The sequence below is a fragment of the Grammomys surdaster genome, unplaced genomic scaffold (genome assembly GCF_004785775.1).
Source record: "Grammomys surdaster isolate TR1022 unplaced genomic scaffold, NIH_TR_1.0 322, whole genome shotgun sequence".
NCBI lineage: Eukaryota > Metazoa > Chordata > Mammalia > Rodentia > Muridae > Grammomys > Grammomys surdaster.
In genome coordinates this window covers 918517-934694 of record NW_021604741.1, presented here as the reverse complement: position 1 = coordinate 934694, position 16178 = coordinate 918517, and the positions used below count along the sequence as shown (strand labels likewise).

The window sequence follows — 16178 nt, the reverse complement described above, 5'->3', positions numbered from 1 at the left end:
TATTCAGGGCCCACAATCCTTCCCCCATAAGAGTCCCTAAGCTCCATCCACTGTTTGATTGTGGGTCTCTGTACCCATCTGAGTCAGCTGTTGGGTGGGACCTCTGAGAGGACAGCCATGCTAGACTCCTATCTGCAAGTATAACAGAGTCTCATTAAAAGTGGCAGGGATTGGAGCTTACCGATAGGATGGATCTCAAGCTGGGCTGGTTATTGGTTGGCCATTCCCTCAGTCTCTGCTCCAAACCCTGTGCCTGCATTTCTTCTAGACAGGATAAATTTTATGGGTTGGTATCCCTATCACTCTACCGGGTTCCTGCATGTTTACAGGAGGTGGCCTCTCCAGGTTCCATATCCCAGTGCTGTGAGTCACAGCTAAGGACACTCACCCATTGACTCTTGGGTGCCTCCTTTATCCCAGGTCTCTGTCACATCCTCAAGATGCCCTTTTCCTCCCCATCCCTGTCAGTTGCAGATTTCCATTCATTTTCATGGCATCTGTCCTTCCCCACACCTGATCCTAACCCTCCCCAACTCATTCCCCTCTCCCATCCAGTTCCCTCCCTCCATCTGGCTCCTATGACTATTTTATTTCCCCTTTAAGTGAGATTCAAGCTTCCTTGCTTGGACCTTCATTCTTGTTTAACTTCTTTGGGTCTGTGAGGTATAGCATGGGTATCCTGTGTTTTATGGCAAATATCCATTTATCACTGAGTGCATTCCATACATATCCTTTTGGGTCTGGGTTATTTTACTCAGGATGATATTCTCAAGTTCTACCCATTTGCCTGCAAAATTCATGATGTCTTTGTTTTTAATAATTATGTAGATGTACCACATTATATTAGTGGTGTATGTTGGTCATGTAAACTTGCTGTGTAGCTGAGGATGACTTTAAATGTCTGATCCTCCTGCCTCTACCTCCTGAGTGATAGAATTAGAGGCCTCACCACAAACACATGATGTTATGCAGTACTCAGGATTGAACCCAGGGCTTTGTACTCTACAAACTGAGCCACATCCCCAACTGAAAGAAAAAAGAGAATTAAGTTGATCATATTAAGAAGAAAAACTGAACATTTCATCAATTCATCTGTCTTTATGAACAGAAACTCCGATGTAAACACAACCTTGCTTTTAGAAAAATTGAGTCATACCACAACAGTTAAAGGGAGTGTTGTGTTATTATATGAGTAATAGCCAGGGGACACTTCGGTTCACAGTGATCACCAAAAGAAAGCCTCTAATAAAAGTAAAGACTGGTTTTCTTTGTGCTGCTTGAGTGCTTGAAGAAAGCACTAATCAAAGAATCAAGAGGCTGATAACTCATCCGTGACCTGGGGCAAGTCACTGCACACTCCAAACTATCTTCAGTCCTCTGCCCCACGCCTTCTACAATAAGAATAGTGACCCTTGGCCTACTTTCTGGAGCAATGAAAAGCAGATGACACCTTTGGAAGTCTGCATAGCCACTCCATGTTCTGATGACCTTAGAGGTGATGGTGTTTCCACCACACCTAACTGCATTGTGCTGCTACAATGACAAAGAAATATGAGACGTGGTCCTGAACTGCCTGGAATTCTTAGTAAGAGCAAAGACTAACAACTGAGGTACTAGGGCTGTAGTTTAACTGGTCTTTACCCAGCATTCACAAGAGCCAGGGTTTCTATCCCTCGATCTGCATATACCCGTTGTGATGGAGTACACCCAGTACTTGGGAGGTAGCAGCAAAAGGATCAGAAATAATTCAGGGCCATTTTTGGCTATAGAGCTTCTTTGAGGGGGTGTGGCTACTTAGGACCTTTCTCAGAAACAAAAACAATAACAAGCTGCTGGAAGACTTGAAGTTTGACAAAGGAAAGAAAGAATAAGAATAGTTTTATGGAGGAAACAGGAAAAGCCTGTCCTTGGAGGACGGAGGTTAGTTAGCCTAGGAAGGGGACGGATCACCCACGTAAGGCCAGATCATCAGTCAGGCTCAGAGGTAGGATGAAGAAATGTTTCAGGAAACATTGTCTGTTACTCTGTTCCCCCCTCACAGTATGCCGGGCAGCTTGCACCTGGTACACCATGGAAAGTTGGCTACTAACCTCTCCCTTTTAACAGCTAATAACAAAGAGCAGGCGCTCACTGGAGGACCTACACTTCACAAGATGTAGGACTTGATCTACACTCTGCACTGGGCTCCAGAGTTTAGTCTGCCTTTGTAGACTAAATTAGACGGAGAGACTAAGGAAGCTGGAAAGACAGAGGGGGTGGGGGCTCTGTCTAGGAGGGTCAGCTCCAGCACTGGGAGCAACGGGGGACCAAGGTCTGCCCACATCATTCATTTAAGAAGTTAATTCTGGGCCACGTTATGCTGCCAAATAGCTGTTCCTAGTGTGCCTTCCTGATGGGTTAATTTATTATTACATTATACATTAACACATATTTGCTGGGCGTCACGGTGTGTCAGGCAGCACTCTAGGGGTTCAGGCCATAGCAACTAACAACAACATCAACAACAACAATCTTTGCTCTCAAGCCACCTGTTTCTCAGTCAGATTGAAATCTAAATTCTACACGCCTCTCTGGAACAGAAACTGTCCCCCCAGCATTTAGCACAGCACTAGCCCCACAGCAGATATCCCTGTGGAAACAATTCTGAAACATTATCCTTGAAAACAATCGATCTATGAACAAGTGGTCTTGAATAACCTTCTGTAACATTAGCCCACTCGAAACAGGGACTCTGCAATGTAGCTCTGGCTCCTCATTTTGATAACTGTAAGTAGTGACGTGAATCTACCTCGTAGGGCTCCAGGTTCTGGATGAGGGATGGTGCATATGTTTAGCCCAAGCAGTACCCGGTCCATCCCCACAGCCATGTCAGACATTACTTGCTGATCGCCAATTCCAGATAGACAAGACTGAAAGCAACAAGCCAGAGAACTAGCCATACCAAATATTTTGCGAGGTTCTGATAACAGGAGTTGGTGTTCTTTGCTGTATTTGCACAGGCAAAAAGATGTGATAAGAAGTCTACCCTAACCATCAGGACAGAATGCCAATCCTGCTCCGCCAACTTTGCAGTCAAGTGTCCAGATGGCTACATCAAGGTTACGAATGGCTCTATCGGGGTTCGAGATTGCAGGTACTCATTATGACGAGATATGTGTGCCCATGTTTTGGTACCCTAAGAATTGTGACTCCAAATTGGAGCAACCTGTCTCAAACACTGCAAAGTAATTCCAGGATTGATCTCTTCCTCTAAGACTATACTTAGAGTAACTCACAATCTATGGACTTGAGTGTAAATCCTTATTATTGTGGACTGACATGTTAGTACAAAACTGCATTGTACATAAACACTCTCTTCCTCTTGCCCTCCTTTTTTTTTTTTTAAATTGGAGTCATTTGAAAATGGCTCTCAAACTGGGGAGGTGGCTCATTGGATATGTGAGCATGAGAACCTGAGGGCAAAACCCAGCACCCACTCCAGTGTAGCTGCAGATGCCTGTGACCCAGAGTTGGGAGCCAGAGATAGATGGAGAGCACTGGCCAGCCAGCCTAGCCAGAATGACAAGTTTCTAGGTCAGTGAGAAACCCTGTCTCACAGGAACAAAGTAACAGAGGAAAACACCTGACACCCTGTCCTAGCCTCTGTTAACAAGCACAGATGTGTTTACCTACACGCTCATGTGCATGCAACACACAAGATAGATAGATAAATGGATAGATAGATAGATAGATAGATAATAGATAGATAGATAGATGATAGATGATAGATAGAGATATGTAAATAAATAAATAAATAAATAGAAATAGTGTTCTAATTTGAACACATTTTTTTTTAACCTATAGGTTGCCTTGGCTATATAGCAAGATCCTGTCTCAAAAACAAAATCAATTTGTTAAGCCTTGGGTCTGGTGCCTGTCTTGCTAATAAGCTGTGAAGTCTACTACCAGTTAGAATCCAAAAAGATAGGATAGAAAAACTTCACCATTGTTGGAATGTCTGTATTACATTCTTGAGGGTCATCTATGGCCCAGAACTTTCATTATTCAAGGCTGGTCCTGTCAAAGGGGGTCAATTGGGTCTGCACACCTGCTAACAGGTGCAGCCAGGAGGCCCAAAGGAAATGAAAGTTTTGATTTGTTCAGCTAGCCGATATAGAAATGAGGCATCGTTCAATAAGTCTGTTTTTAATTTATGAATTAAGCATATGTATACATGTTTGTTTGTAGGTATTTGTGTGTGTGTGTGTGTGTGTGTGTGTGTTCGTTCATGTGTGTAGGTCAGAGAGTGACACTCGGTATCTTCCTCAATCACTGTCTAGCTTATGTTTTGAGACAAGGTCTGCCAATGAAACTGGAGCTCTCTCTGCAACAAGGAGTTGCTGGCCAGAGAGCTCTCGGGAGCCCCTCCTGTGTCTGTTTCTCTGGTGCCACGGCTACAGGAGGGCACTGCTGTGCCAGCTTTTTATGTGGGTACTGGGCATCCAGACTCATGTCCTCACGCAGCAGACACCTGAGCAGCTGAGCCTAAATGATTTCATTTTTGAATTTATGAATGACAAATTACTGCAATTTTACCATGAATGAAATAAAACCTTAATATTGTTGTATAACAATAGTTGACATTCACATCTGCCTAGTATGATCACATCATATTATAAAACCAATGTTTCCCAATATTACCTGGTCTAGAATTAGCAAGTACATTCATGAATTAACTAACTAAGTAATCAATTAACCTGAGTGAGAGCATGTTTGCAATGATTCATTTCCTACTAAGATTATATCAAAATTCAAAGTTAAAATTATATGGCATCTTACTAAGAATGTTTTAATATTCTTTTGATAAGGGTCAAGATGAGCTCTTGATTGTACCCAAGCTGCTGCTGCTACTACTACTACTACTACTACTGACTACTACTGACTACTACTACTGACTACTACTACTACTACTGACTACTACTACTGACTACTACTACTACTACTGACTACTACTGACTACTACTACTGACTACTACTACTGACTACTACTACTACTACTACTACTGACTACTACTGACTACTACTGACTACTACTGACTACTACTACTACTACTACTACTTACTACTACTGACTACTACCACTGACTACTAACTACTACTACTGACTACTACTACTACTAAATACACACACACTAAAAATTTTCATGGATGCTGTTTGTTTTAGAATTGAAAACTGGTCTGTTGTTCATTTATGCTAAAAAGCTGGGATTTTTGTTTTATTTGTATTGTATTTTTGATGGGATTTTTGGAAAAGAATTTTGTAATTATATTTATGTACAGAAAACTTAGCAGTGTACATTTAACCCAGTGTAGTGGCGAGTTCTTTAGCCTTTGCCTTTTCCAGCTTGACAATTCAAGCCACAGATTTAGGACCCAGGACGTTGCCTCCCCAGTGACAGCGGATCTCATCCTATCTGTCATTATAATTGGTCCTAATAGCTTCCACCAGCTTAGCCAGAGCACTCTTGTCTTCTGAGTTAACCTGTGTGAAGGCAACAGCGATGCATGTCTTCCTGTGGACCAGGAGCCCCAGCCTGGCCTTTCCCTTGATGATGCAGTAGGGAACCCCATCTTTCTGCACAGGGCAGGCAGGAAAACCACCAGCTCAATGGGGTCTACATCATGGGCAATCACCACCAGCTGAGCCATCTTGTTCTCCACCAAGGTGGTGACTGTATTGACTCCTGCTCAGAAGACAGGTGGTCTCTTAGTTGGGACATCTCCTTTGCCAGCAGCTTTCTTCTCAGCACGGGCCAGTAGCCTTTGCTTCTTCTCTTGCTTTGTCTCTGGCCTGCAGTTGTCGGCAAGCTTAAGCAGCTGAGTAGCTGTTTGCCTGTCCAGGGCCTGGGTGAACTGGTTAATGGCAGGAGGTACTTTGAGTCGCTTATAGAGGATGGCTCTTAGCTGCTGCAGCCTGATGTAGTGGGGCCATTTGACAAAGCGTGTTGGATCTCTTTTGGGCTGGATGTCCTGCCCAATGACGAAGTTCCTGGGTCTTCTCTCAAACAAAGGATTTGTTTTTGGCTTCCTGTTTCTTCACAACAGTGGGGGGGGGGAGGGGGCTGGGGCCACCTTCTTCCCCTTGGCCTCCTTTCCTTTGGGTATCTTGCTTGGCTGGAGGAGAGAGCTATTTTTGATGTTTTAAGAAATCACTTTGTAGAGATATGATGAACATACTAAAACCGAATCTATTTAATGCCCACAATTCAATGCACTTTGAGATCAGTACACCACAAGCTCCCCACAAGCACACAGATCCATCTGTTTCGCTCCATCCTCTCTCTCTCTCTCTCTCTCTCTCTCTCTCTCTTTGATGAGAACACTAACCTACAATCTTCCATCACATACATTTTAAGTTGACGTCACTTAGCTGCAGGCATAGACTTTGCGATAGATTTCTAGAACTTATCTGTCTTACGTAACCAGAACGTGGCACCCTTTGGCAAATGGCTCACTTCCCCCTCACGTCACGCCCTATGAACACTTTGTCATCTTCTTTCCATTTGCCTCTCTGAGTTTCCTCAGCTAAGTAGAATCATGTAGTGTTTGCTTTTCTGTGTCTGACTTTTTTCTCCCAGTGTGCTACCCTCCATTTAATTCACATTGCATACAAACTGCATAGTCTCAGAGCCTGAGGTGGGGCTCAACAGTTAACAGCACCAGCTGCTCTAGCAGAGGGATCCAGGTTCAATTCCCAGCACCCATATGGTGGTTCACAACTGTGTGTAACTCCAGTCCTGGGAGAGCTGACACCCTCTCTGGCCTTTGGGCACACAGTGCACAGAGAAGCAGACAAACTCACACAAATAAAAAATAAATAAGTTAAAATAAAAACAAAAATTTTTAAATCAAATTGCATGTTCTTCTAGTGTAAGGCTAAATAATATCCATTGCATTTGCAATGAACATTGCAGAGAATGTTCAATATGCTCTGTTGCAGATGCATTTTTTTTCTTTATCCATTCGTCCATCAGTTAAAATTTAGTATGTTTCCCTGTTGTTGTAGCTATTGTGAATAATGCTACAATTACTATGGATGTATATACATATATATATACATATACACATACATATACATATATACTTTGACCATATGTGGGAAGGTCATTGGCCCCATTTTTGAGAGAGAGAATATGTTGGGAAGATAGGGAAGAGAAGGAAGGTCACATAATTGCCCAGGCAAAAGATTACTTTGGGAATTTAAAGAAGGTGCAGAAAATAGCTTATCAGGTGCAAATGTCCTCACAGTGCAGAATACCCATGTGCTTTGGGACTCTGAGATGTGCTTCCAAGCAATCAGATAATTTTTTCTTACAAATTGGTTGGTAATCTCTGGCTCTATGTTCTCCACAAGCTGTTCAGCAGCAGCACAGGCGTGGGCAACAAAGATGGACCTGCTCCATTTCAAGTGGCAATCTTAAAGATAGAAGTTAGATCTGGGCTCAGATTTTTACTGTCAGGTCCAAGGACATCAATTTATGTCCCAGGATATACATTCAGAGTGGTCTGCTAATATATATATATATTTGACTATATTCCCAGATTCCCAGGGATAGGATTAGTGGGTCATATGATAGCTATATTTCTAATATTCTGAAGAGCTGTTTTACACAGCAGCTGCAGAGTCTGACATTCCTATCAAAATTGAACTGTTCTCTTTGCTCCGTGTCCACCAGCATTGTATTAGGGGGCTTTAGATAAAACTCTTCTAATAGCTATGAGAACTTGTGTCATTGTGCTTTCAGTTCATCTCTTCTAGGTTACAGACACACTTTCATACATCTATGGGCTTCCTTTATGTCTTCTGAGAAGTTAAGACCTGCGAGTTTCCTCTGTCCCCCTTCTTGCAGAGATATCCCCTTTCAGACAGTAGCTCAGTGCTGTCTCTGACTTAACTGTCCGCAAAGCAAGTGTCTCTTGTTAGTCAGCTGTGTTTTAGAACTGCTCTAGAAGAACAGACCCCCACACTGATCTTTTTGTACTCATTTTCATTTTATGTGTATGGGTGTCTTGTCTGCATGCATGTCCGTGCACCATGTACTTACAGTATCTGCAGAGACCAGAAGACAGTGTCAGATCCCCTGGAACTGGAGTTACAGATGATTGTGAGCCACATTGTGGGTGCTGGGAATTTAACCTGGGTACTCTGTCTGGAAAAGCAACAAGTGCTCTGAACCACTGAGTTATCGTTCCAACACACACACACACACACACAGAAACACACACAGAGACACACACACACATACATATTTTTTAACAACAGCACAGTTGAACAATGGAAGAGAATATTTTCATCACTGTCTCCACTCTGAAGTGTTATCCTAGAACAAGCCAGGCGCAGAGATTACCATAGGCAGGTGACCTCCAGCCTCCACAGAGCTGCGTTCTAGAGCTGTACCTCATTTGATGCTAGAAATTGTTCTAAGGGACGTAGCAGAGCATCTCCTCCACACATGGTAGTGCACGTTGCTGACGACATTGTAGCATCCCAGAGGCAGAATTTCTTTAATGAAATGGTGTCTGCCGTGAATGTCCTAACCTGAAAAGAAGAGGTTTGTTTTAAATCTGCCCATCTTGAGCATCGTAATAAGTCATTCTCTTGCACCGGCTGCGAGAGAGGATGCTCAGTGACAGAGGCTCTCTTCGAGACTTTCCCAAGACTTATTGTTGTCATTCATTCCATTTAATAACTTCTGATATCACTGTATCTGCTGCTTAGTTTTTGTCACCATAGAGTAACCTCGGAGGAGAGAACCTCAGCCGAGGACTCGTCTCCACCATGTTGGCCTACAGACATGTCTAGGGGGTGTGTTCTTGATTGATGATTGACGTGGTAGGACTCAACCCATTGTAGGTAATACCGAGGTGGTCTTGAGTTATATAAGAAAGCAGACTGAGCAAGCCAGTAAGCAGCGTTGCTCCATGGTCCCTGCCTCAGCCTCTGCCATAATTTCCCTCAGTAATGGACTGGGACATGTAAGTACCAGCCAAATAGACCCTTTGTGCTTTGGATCACGTTGTTTATCGGAGCAATAGAAGCAATCTAGAAAACCTTTTATTCTCATTGTTTCTCAATTTCATTGGGCCGTCTGTAGCAATGGAAAGGAATTCATGATCAAGCTTATTCTACCTAACAAGCCAAGCAATATATATTTTATATATATTTATTTAATGCATACTTATTTATCAATAATAAATATATTTTAATATATATTAAAAGCCTCGTTTATAGTCTAGGGCTCACACCAGTAAGATGACTCCATGGTGAAATTGCTTGCCCAAAGCCTAATGAACTGAGTTTGAGCCTCACAACCTATGTAAAGGAAAGAATCAGGCAGATGGGTCATGCTCTGACTTCCATGTGCACTCATGCGGTAGTAAATGCACCACACACACAGACACACACACACCACACACGCATACCATACGTACATATAACGATAATAAAAATAAAATCCAGGGCCATCCCACCACCTAGTTGTAACTCCACTTTAACGGTCATAGGTTAAACAGCCTCTCTTTATTTTTCAAGGTATTCGCTTGACATCCAGTCATACGTTCTGGCTATCCCTGGATGCCGCCATATTTGTAGGAAGGATTACCTACAACCTCAATGTTGTCCAGGACACTGGGGCCCAGACTGCATGGGTAAGTGATGAAATCTTCGCATTTTGAAATGTGCTTCTCCAGAGCCCATCTCACAGAAATATAACAGAAAGCAAGAATGGGAGGATGATTCTCTAGAACTTGTGTTCCATCTATATGTAGAAACATCAATTTTTATACAGGAATCTGCTTGCTACAGTTAGTGATCTCTCTTCAAAAGAATTCCTTGGAACCAAGCCTACTAGCATATTCCTGTAGACTCAGGAGCCTGAGGCAGGAGAATCATGATTTCGAGGCCAGCCTTGCCTGCAAAGAAAATTTTAGACCAACCTAAGCTATACAACAAGAGCCTGTCTCCAAAGAAAAAAGGAGAGGTTAAAAGAACAAAAGAAAGATCTTTTTCAAGTCATAAAAAGATACATTTGAAATAATATGCATATATTATATACATGTGTATCAAGTCTAGGGGGAATTTTCTTGATAGTGGTTTGTGTGAGAGGGTCCAGCCTACTGTGGGCAGTGCTGCTCCTGGGAAGTTGATGCTGGGTAGCACAGAGAAGCAGGTTGAGCACAGTATGGCAAGCAAAGCAGCAAGCCGTCTTCTTCCAAGGCCTCTACCCAATTCCCTCCTCCAGGTTCCTGCCCTGACTTCCTTCAGTGTTGGGCTATGACACAGAAGTGTAAACCAAATAAATCTTTCTTTTGCCAGCTTGCTTTGGGTGATAACGTTTATCACAGCAGCGGAAAGCTAACTAACACAGCATTTATACAAAAAAAAAAAAAATTAACCTCAACCTGGTTCCACTGTAGGAAGTCCTAGTTGGTGATAAATAGCCTCAGATTTCTGCGACCAACCATAACATTTGCTAGCTGAAACTGATTATAGATGTTAATACCCAAATATCAACTGGGTCCTTTCCATTGTAGGCAAATTATGTGAGTCTCCTTCCCGTTTGGGGCAGTTAAAATCTGAAATTTTTAATTCATTATGAATTTGTCACTTGTTCCTTAGCTTCTAAGACAGCATGGGAATATCCCTCTGGGATATAGTCACATGAAGTGTTCTCTGCTTTGTTTCTGCCTGACTAGATAACTGTGCAAGGCCACTGAAGCTCAGAATAACCTTTCTAAAGACAAGGAAGGGGAAAGACAGTAACTCCCACGCTGAGACTCTAAGTGTCTGGCTAATTTTTATCTTGATTTTTTTCCTATCTACCTTCTCAATCCTTGAGCTCATTTTATACACAAATCTGTGTCTTCTGCTGGTTTTCCCATAACAAATGATTACATGAGAAATGGTTCCCACTTACTCCACATTACGGCCATTAGGTATCGGGATGCCCTGGGCTCTTCATCATTTGATATAATTTTTGAATAGTCCCATTTAGACTAGACGAATCAGGGATTTGGAAAGCATGTCTTTCTGGCTTCCCTTTGGAAGGCACCAAAGGTTACTATATTTTCATCTTGTCCTCTACCGAAAGCAGGGCTTTTCAAGGATGTTTCTAACTCATTCTCAGTGTCTTCACTTTCTGTAGCCAATGCTCAGAGTGTGTTTCTTGCCCTGGAAGATAAAGCTTTGGGGTTTAGATATCCTAACCATCCTGTCTATCAATTGCTTTGTTCCAGCTTTACTTCATATTCTGATTTCATTTATGTTGCTCTGACAAAATGCTTTGACAACAAAGCAACTTAGGGGGAAAAGGAATTTATTTCATCTTATAATTCCCGATTACATCCATCATTGTGGGGAAGTCAAGGTAGGAACTCCAAATAGTTAATTAAACACACAATCAAGAGCAGAAAGAAAAAATACGTGCATGCTCACTTGCTCACTTGTTTGCTTGTATTCAGCTTGCTTTCTCCCCACTTAGAGAGTTCAAGATCACTGGCCTAGGGAATACTGCCACCCATAGTGAGCTGGATCTTCCCACAACTAAGACAATGTCCCCTGACAGACAAGTCCAAAGGCCAACTCAGTGTAGGCAATGCCCCATTGAAGTTCTCTTCCCAGGTGATTCTAGGTTGTGTGTAGTTGCAATCATAACTAACCATCATACCTGCCCACTGACACTACATACGTCTATGGCTCTAGCATGTCAGACTCAAGTGCTCAACTCAGTTATCTTTAGAGTGGCCCATATGTTTTCCAAGTTCAAGGGTGATATTTGGTGCCAAACATATCCATGACTGCATCCACTTCTCACAGCCTTCTTGTTAGACCAGAAAGAATATTTACATTTGCTTTTATCTTTCTACTTCATAAAAAATGAGTGTGATGGTACAGTTATTGGCCTGGCATAGCAAAGACAAGAACAAGTTTTGTCTAAGACAGACATATTAGGAAATTAGTGTATCCAACAGAAAGAACGGCCGACCACGTCCAACTGCGTGAGAACATTTTCAAAGTAGATCTCCTATAATCGAAGGCAGGTAAAGTGATGCCTTTCTCTGAGCCCCTTATTAAACATGGGCATCATCTAAAACAGGAGCTGCAAACAGGGCTCACATCCTTAGCAGCTGTCACCACCATGCTCTGCTGGGTGCTGGCAAATATGTCAAGGTTCTCCCTCCGCACTGAAGTGCTAAAAAAATATTTGTTTGAATGCTCAGGCATTTCCTCAGAGAGGAGAAATATGAAAATGAATGCCTGACATCAATTCTGTTTGCTAGAGAGGCCAAAGGGTACTTCCCTTTATCTTCATAATCCAAACATGCCAAGTGTCACAAACGGCTTCCTTCCTTCCTCTCAGGAAGAAAATAAACCCTTTCCTTGGTTGCCTGTTTTACCTCACCCACTTTGTGACCGTGACAAGTTTGGTCTTGACTATCACTTTACAATTCCCCAAGGACAAGGCCAGCTGCTGACACAGGTCCATCCCTCTATTCTGAGGAAGCACATTCCCACCCTCCCTATGACCTTGCATTGGGGGCAGTTGGGACACCCGCTTCCTTTATAGTACAATAAACACGTCTGTCAGCAGTGTCTCTGGCTCGCTGTGAGAAGTATTTTTATAATGCCTGACTCTGGGAACAAGCGAACAATCCTGAAAATTCAGAAAACACCAAAAGCAAGATGAAAAAGAAAAAAAATTACCCATCATCTTCTAAAAATAAGAATAAGTCACGCATCCTCACTGAAGGGGGAAAATAGCTTCCTAAGAAAAGAAAGATGTTTTTACTTCATTTTAATCTGACTCACCCTAGTTAAAGAGACTGCTACTTTTTCAAACATGCTTAATAGAGAAACCTATTTTTAACTAATCACATTCGAGCTGAGCTTTGCTCTGCAGCACAGGCTGTTCCAGAGCTCACTATGTAACCCAGGCTGGCCTTTAAGTCCTGGCAAAAGTTTTGCCTCAGCTTCCAGACTGATCAGGTGACAGGCACACACCATCACCTTTGGTACCGAGCAGCGAATGTTCTACTTGAGATGAAACCAGCTGTTTTGTTTTGTTTTGTTTTGTTTTGTTTTGTTTTGTTTTGTTTTGTTTTGTTTTCATTTACACACCTTTTCTTTATAGCTAGTCCTGAATGCAATGGTTTTGTACAACACAAGAGTAAATGTGTGCAAAAAATGTCACACACACTACAGCTCAGCTGTGATCCTAGCAAGCAATCTCAAAGACAAATGGTCTTTGTAAGAGATAGGTAGGTAGGTAGGTAGGTAGGTAGGTAGGTTGTTGTGTATGTGTGTTTGCCTGTTAGAACTTATGCATACCACATGCATGTAGGTACCCACAAAGACCAGATGGGGGCGTTGGATTCTCCCCCGGAACTGGAGTTACAGATGGTTGTAAACCACTAGATAAGGGTTCCGAGAGCAGAAGCCAGGTCCTCTCCAGGAACAGTAAGCAGTCTTAGTCACCGAGCCACCTCCTCAGGCCCCAGAGGAGAAACTGTCTCACATCTGCCTTTCCAGCTCAGCGTTGCTCTATTCTGTGAGACTGATTTTTTGTGCTGTGCTGTTTCTGTTCCATAGTCCTTCCTTTTCCACACCGTGTGCCTCACTACACTTGACACTTGATGCTTTACAAATACAGAAAGGATCTGTGAACCAAAAGTCATTCTGTCCTACCAGTTCGTGTGTGCTCTGAGGGGTAGATGATGCTGAGTTCACGTGAGAAACTTAGCTCACGTCGGTTTCCCGGGTAGAGAGTTCCAACTAGAGAGATGCCTGGAATATTGGGGTGTGTTTTCTGCTAGCACTGTGCAGTGAGCTAAGGTTGCCTGGGCTAGGCCACCTCTTAAAAGATAAGGCTCCAGGGAGTCCCCCCTGCCTTCGCTGGGCCAAAATGAATTCTCTTATTTTAAAGCAGACCAGCTTGTGATCTGCTGGCAGCTTATGATACATGTGGAAAGCCTTGACACGGAGACCACCCACCAGCGGTGGCCTAAGGGACCGTGATAACGACCTAAAATAGTCGCATCAGCTACTTCGGCCTCAAAAGGCACTACAAACGCGCCCCTGAAGCAGATTCTGTGATTGCTCTCTCAAGAGCAGTTGCTGAGAATGCCAGTTCTGCTACCCACACTGTACCCGGGGTGGCACAGGATGATCTCAGATGCAGAAAATAAACGGTCACTTGTACTTTAATTTCTTTCATTTTAAAACCAAACAAGTAGTTTTCATGTATTATTAAAAGATCCCATTCAGGCCATGAAGTAAAGACTTTCTCATCCCCATAGTTCTGCTATCATTTTCCCAAAGCTCCTTCAAGTATTAGCCAGCCCATAAAAGGAAACCACTTACTGATCACCTACTGTATGCTACACATACACACACATAGGCCAAGGCTAGTCACACTGCCCGTGACCCTCTAAGTCACAGATGATTAGGAGGGACTGACACAGGAACAGACGTGAGAAATCAGTTGTACAGGGACCCCAGTGAGGATCCCAGGGCTATGCAGATACTGCCACTTCCCCCGTTTGCCTACTATCCCACAGCTAATTGCTTCCAAAAAACCCTACCCCCTGGTACCATCACAGGGGAGTCGGGCTTCAACACAGATATCTGTAGAGGACACTTTACCTAATAAGTTTTCAAGCTAGTGAGTCATGCGTTGGATCAGGAAAAGGAGTTTCTACAGAGAAAATTGTCCCGTTTCCTACAGAGTGGCTGCTGCTAGGGCTTTAGGAAAACCCCTAGGGACAGTCATTGCCAACAGGCCTTCATTCTTAGCACAGCTGCAGACAAACAGGAGGATGGCCATGGTCCATTCACTTCAAAGATGGACACTCATCAAGGTTCCTCTTTAGAAACAAGCCTCGCCAGTCCCTCCACCTGACTAAACGTTATTTTACTTTCTCCTGAAAACACAAAGAGTTGCCATTGCCAGCTTGGGAAGTAATAACTAAGAAGTCATCAGCGTTAAATGAGTCAATCGCTGAATCAGTGACTTGTAGAAATCCATAAACTAGGGGAAAAAAGCAGTCATGCAGAGAAGCCATCACAGACTAAAGTCAGAGCCAGAGAGAGTCCTTCCCTATGACACCCATAGATGTGTGACTCTGTTATCTTACCCCTCTGTGCCTCAGTTTCCTGTTAGGGGTCTGGGGGCATTGCGTTACCAAGCTAGTATGGGCAATGTGTTTGTCTTTCTGTTCCGGGTCTAGAAGGAAAGTAAGAACAATGATGATGATGTTGGTGGTGATGATGATGGTGATGGTGATGGTGATGATGATGATGATGAAAACAAAAGGCAAGGGCTGGGTCTGTGGATGAGAGTCAGAGGGCTTCCTAGCATGTACAAGGGCCTGGGGTCAACCTCAGTGCCAAAAACTTAGATAGATCGATACATGACAGATAGATGATAGATAGATAGATAGATAGATAGATGATAGATAGATAGATGATAGATAGATAGATAGATAGATGATAGATAGATAGATAGATGATAGATAGATGATAATTAGGTAGGCTGATCGATGATTGATTGATTGATTGATTGATTGGTATATAGTTATAGGTAGATGATAGGTATATCAGAGGCATCATCAGATAGAAGCAGATGAACAAAGAAATTTTTTAAAAGCAGCATTTGGCCCTTGCTGGCACAGCTCTGATTTGCTGAATGGTTGTCTAAACCCTGACCCAAGTCTTCCCGGCCTCTCATACTGAGGTGCAATGAGACCACAGCATGTAACGTGTGATGACGCAGAGACACACTTAAAAGTCCACATCTGGGCTAGGGCAGTCACGTGGTATAGTGTGTGTCCGGTGTGAACAGGGCCTTGGGATGGATCCACTGCGCTACAACAAATAAACACGTCTGACTCTTAGACCTGCTTTCACTCCAGTGGGTGTAAACTACAGAAAACTTACAAGAACAGGGCTACCTTCTCCTAACCTGTCATTGAAGCTCACACCAGTCCTAATGGACATTTTATCCATGTATCCTTCAGTCATAACTTACTTAGAGTAAAAGTTTTTCCTATTAGGATATGGTTATACAGGCTTTTTTTAAAAGCTTTGCTTGCTTTCTCCTTCTTCTCCTCCTCCTTCTCCTTCTCCTTCTCCTCCTCCTCCT

At 43.0% G+C, this 16178-nt stretch overlaps 1 protein-coding gene across 3 annotated transcripts in view; it reads left to right on the top strand.

The window, feature by feature from the left end:
* Positions 1–16178, top strand: part of Stab2 (stabilin 2) — a 172966-nt gene that overhangs the window by 1990 nt on the left and 154798 nt on the right. For all 3 annotated transcript variants that reach the window (XR_003712742.1, XR_003712743.1, XM_028778048.1), the window contains exons 2-3: positions 3000–3133; positions 9572–9687. Coding sequence is in view for 1 of the 3 variants with exons in the window: in XM_028778048.1 (XP_028633881.1) it covers positions 3000–3133; positions 9572–9687 (250 nt within the window). In the remaining 2 variants the exon portion in view is untranslated. The remainder of the gene's footprint in view (positions 1–2999; positions 3134–9571; positions 9688–16178) is intronic.